This window comes from Frankliniella occidentalis, unplaced genomic scaffold (assembly GCF_000697945.3).
Source record: "Frankliniella occidentalis isolate FOCC.00 unplaced genomic scaffold, Focc_3.1 Scaffold434, whole genome shotgun sequence".
Lineage (NCBI taxonomy): Eukaryota > Metazoa > Arthropoda > Insecta > Thysanoptera > Thripidae > Frankliniella > Frankliniella occidentalis.
In genome coordinates, this window is record NW_026267554.1 from 96,947 (window position 1) to 101,517 (window position 4,571).

Here is a 4,571-nt window from a genome sequence, read left to right on the forward strand (position 1 = left end):
ACTCATATTTGAGTACAAACTGCTCAGATTTTGACGAAGTCTCCTCGAAAAAATGTTTTCCCCTTCATTCCTTGAAAATCTGAGCAGTTTTTCCTCAAATAACAAAACATTTGTTTTTTTACCGTGAGCCCGAAGTGAGCAGAAGGCTCAAGGGGCCGGTCTCTCCGCCTCGCCCGCCACGGCCGCGCTCGCAGAGGCGTCGTCCCCGGGCCTCCCTCAATCAGGAGCGACGAGACGTCCCCCAGGAGGAGCCCTGCCCTGCACGGGGGACGCACGACCGCCCCAAGGCCGCTGGGGTTGCTCGCTTCTGCTCACTCGGCTGGGCGCGCGCGCTCGGCGCGGGCCTTAGGGGTGGCACGATCAATGCTTTGCCGTGCAGGCGGCGGCCAGGGGGCGGAGGAGGACCTGCGGGTGGGGCGGAGCGGGGCGGGCCAAACTGTTGCGTACTGCCGCTCGCTCTGAATGAACGGTCCGACGCCGAACTGGCCCGCCGCCGGCCTGGGGGGGCTGTCCGGCTGCACAAGCCGTAGTAAAAATATATTTCGGCGAGGCGGCGGCGGCGGCCCGGCAGATAAGGGAGGGAGTTGCACCTGCTGCTGTCCCACCTGGCTGAGGGGGTGGACAGGGGCGGTGCCAGTACACACAAATAACCACTCAAGCTCGCAATCCGTCTCTTTTGAAGTGCCCCCCTTGCTTTGACTGCGTCCTCCTCAAATATATACTCACGTCTTCATCTCGCTGGGCCGCTGCTTGAGCGGGTTGAAGCACTTCCCGAGGACGCGGTCTGCAACACCAGAAACAAACACAAGGTCTCAATCAGAAAGGCAAAGCAGCAGGGATCAGAAGGAGGAGGGGGAGAGGAGGGGGAAGGGGGAAGGGGGAAGGGGCACATCAAAGAGCAGGGCCGACGACGTGCCGGCAAACTAGCAGCGGCGGCTCGGCCGGCATCCGGGACTGGAGCGGGGCAAGGCCTCATCACATAACCAACCACGGCAAAAACTCGGGCAAAAATGTGCGGCGCGGTGGCGGTAGACCGAGAGAGAGTGGAAACGGGAAACGTTACACTCAGCACGTAGTGAGGTATGTTTTCGACATCGTTTCGACATATCGGTTCTCACATCGTCAGCGATACGAAACCATATTTCAAGGTGCTCCATGAGCCAACCATACGATGGTTGCCATGGCTAATAATTTTTCGATGTGGTTGACTATCAAAAAGCCGCGTCGATTTGCAGGCCAGCAACCCGCACTTCCGTATCGCTAGTGACCCGAAGTCGGAACGATATCAGTGTAAAACATTTCTCACTTTGGGGAGTGAGCGGAGCGGCGCTAACGAAAGGTCATGACAGCAGCAGCAGCAGCAGCAGCAGCGGCCGCGCGCGGCTGCGAGTCACATTCAGATGTCACATCCTGTGCGTCCGGGTGCGGGGGCGCGGCCCGAGCCGGGCGCAAAACCGCAACAGATTGGATTCTGCGGATAGAGCGCACGCGTGTAGCATCCAAAGGGGTGCGGGTGGGTGGGGGTGGGGGGCGACCACAAGCATGCATGGGTGCGTGGGTGCGTGGGTGTGGGTGGGTGCATGACAGGACAGCGGGCCTCTCTGGGCCGGCCCCTCTGGTCTGGCTCGGGTCCATAGCCCAGCCCGGCCCAGCCTCCATACTCCATACCACCCCCCGCGCAAGCCTTGGGCCAGCGGCTCCGTCAAACTAAACTAACCGGAACTGACAGAGTAATCAAACTCGGTGAAACACAATCACAGGCCACCGCTTTTGATGTGGCCCCCTCCTTCCACTTTTCGGATCATTTCTAATCCGTCCCACGGATGCATACAACGTGGCCGGTGGCCGGTGAGGGGATCAGGGCGGAGATGCGGAGCGGAGGGAGGGGGAGAGAGGGGGTGGCCCGGGACGGGGCAGAAAGTCCGCCTCGAACCACCCCCCTCGGCTCCCTCCCAGCATCGTCGGGGATGATACCTTTTGTCAACGTCCCCCCACCTCCTGCCCCGCAGTGCCCCCGGTGGCGGCGGTGTGCGCCGTGTGCGCGCCGCCGGCGCGACTGTTTGAACACGGCATGAGCGCGACGGGGCTTAACTCCCCGCCGGCCAGACCGGGGGCGCACGTACACCGCATTCGTCTTAAGCCTCGCCCCGCCCCGCCAGCCAGGCACTCGGACCTCGCCCCGCCCTCCGCCCCGCCCTCCGCCCCGCTCTGCGCTACCACTACACACACTACGACCCCCGACATTTTTCGTCCGGGATTTTTTTTTTTTTTTTTCGTCGCGCGCGCGGGCGGGAAAAAAAGGACGAAATAAATTGCACTACTTTTACACGTCGTGGCAGGGCGGGGGCGGGGGTGCGGTGCCATAGCAAGAGCATGGCAGAGTAAGAGCGCCACGGCCGTTATCACCGAGTGCCCGGCCCGCCCCGCCCGGCCTGGCCTGGCGCGCGAGATAATAATAGTAAAAAGCGTTGGATAAACGCGGCTATGTTTAGCCTAGCCCAGCCCACCGTCTCTAGCGAGCGCGGCGGCGGGGGCAGGCAGGCGGCGCGGAACGAACACAGCGAGCGCGGCAGAGGGCGACCCGGTGGCTCCCCTGGAGCGGAGCACGACGCTAATTTAATTGCCAACCCCTCTGCCACGCCACGCCACGCCTGGCCACGCCACGCCTGGCCACGCCACGCCACGCCACGCCACGCCACGCCACGCCACGCCACGCCACGCCACGCCAGGACACGACACGACCACCCAATGGGACCGCACCGTATCCTGTTCGCTGCTGCTAATTATCGGCGTCAGCAGACGTCCTCCTGCTGTCTGCTGCTCTCCCGGGTGGGTGTGGGAGAACCGAACACCGAACGGCTGTCACAATACACCACTATAAAAACATCCCATATTATGTTTGTTATTGAACGTTAAAAGAAAACTGCCGCGCGTTCCTATATATGAAAGGGGAGGAAAATAATGAAAGGTGGAGAATGCCATATGTGCTGGGGCTAGAGAGTGAAAAAATAACGCGATTTCGCCTCTGGTTTCGCCCTTCTGCGCTTTCCGGCGCGAAAACCGAGACGCAGCAGGTAATATGAGCATACACAACTTCGAATAACCGGGTCGGGCCGAGCCGAGTCGAGCCAAACCGAACCGGAACGACCGGAACAAAGTCGGAGCCGAGCCGGAACCACCGCCGCGCAGAACAAAGGCCGAGCCGAGCCGGCGCTCGCGGGGGCGGCGTGAAGGCGCCGCGACCTCCTTCGGAACGCCGGGCAGGGCGCCGTGTCCGCGACCCCCACCGCGGCATTCCCTGCTTCGTTTCGGATTCCGGATACTGCTCCGGAATCTCTCCCGCACTGGTCCGTCTGTCTTTTGTTGCTGTCCTTATTCTTAGCCTGTCGGTCTGGCCAGCTTGGCTGCTACTCTGTTAATGCTTCCCGTATTTTGGTTTATAACTGTTAGGGGCTGTTATGAAAGGAGTCAGACAGTCAGTCAGTCAGACTGTCTCTCTGTCTGTCTGTCTGTCTGTCTGTCTGTCTGTCAGTGTCAGTGTCAGCCATAGTGTCAGCCATAGTGTCAGTGTCAGTCAGTGTCAATCAGCCAGATTTTTTTCTTTCAGTCCGCCCGTCCATATGTCTGTTCATTTGTTCGTCCGTCCGCCGTCTGTTGTACAACCGTCAGTATTTCAGTCCATCCCCGGTACGTCTGTCCGCCCGCCCCGTCCGCAGGGCCCCGCCCGCCCCGCGCCGGCGTTGGAGCAACACAAAGAGGCGGCCGCGCTAACGTAACAATTCTATAGAGGCAGCTGCCTGCGCCCCCATTGTGGCCGCCCGCCGGGACATAATAGGGCGGGGCGGGTATGAAGGGAAGGCCACCAGGTGACGTCGTACAATAGACGACAAAAATGCTACCCGCCGATAAAGCATTCATATCAGAAACGCACGACGATGTCGCGTGAAAGGGGTGTCTTTCATCGACCATTATTGAGACGCAGAATAAGCAGAGAGAGACCGAGGGAGAAGCAGTAGAATGTTCCGGACGTCTATGTGGCGGGACCCCGTCTAGAGTTTCGTCAAAAATATGAGGTCATTGACTCTGGACTTCCTGTAAAAATAACAGAAATAACAAGCAGGATGTATGTACAAAGCCGCTACAGATGAAAGGGGGCTTTGATAAGGAAAGGGGAAACATAAGAATAGACAAAAGAGAGGGCAAACCACCACCGCAACTTTCAAGGCTTTTCTTTCTTTTTGTTTTCTGAGGGAAAATTGAATGAGAACGTTAACGTGCTGGCAGCCTAATTATGAGAAGGGGGGGCGAAGGCCTCCGCCGCGCCAGTCTGACGCGACAGGTGTACGGAGAAGGGCTTAGGGCTCGACGAGTTAGGCCCTGCAGCTGCAGCCACTAATGAGGACGCCTACCCCTCTCTCTTGTACCCCTCCCCCTTCCAACCCAACCGGGGATGATACCTTTTGTCAACGTCCCCCCAACTAACGTTACCGGGGTAACGTTTCTTGACGCGACCACACCAGGTAACGTTTGGTGATGCAACCAGTTTGTGATTGCCTTATCCTTTTGCATGG

The 4,571-nt window shown here is 59.2% G+C and overlaps 1 protein-coding gene across 5 annotated transcripts in view; it reads right to left on the reverse strand.

Annotated features, from left to right (window-relative positions):
- LOC113218049 (receptor-type tyrosine-protein phosphatase N2) overlaps window positions 1-4,571 on the reverse strand; it is a 52,681-nt gene that overhangs the window by 36,287 nt on the left and 11,823 nt on the right. For all 5 annotated transcript variants that reach the window (XM_052274761.1, XM_052274759.1, XM_052274760.1 and 2 more), the window contains exon 4: window positions 727-784. In XM_052274761.1, coding sequence (XP_052130721.1) covers window positions 727-784 — 58 coding nt within the window. The remainder of the gene's footprint in view (window positions 1-726; window positions 785-4,571) is intronic.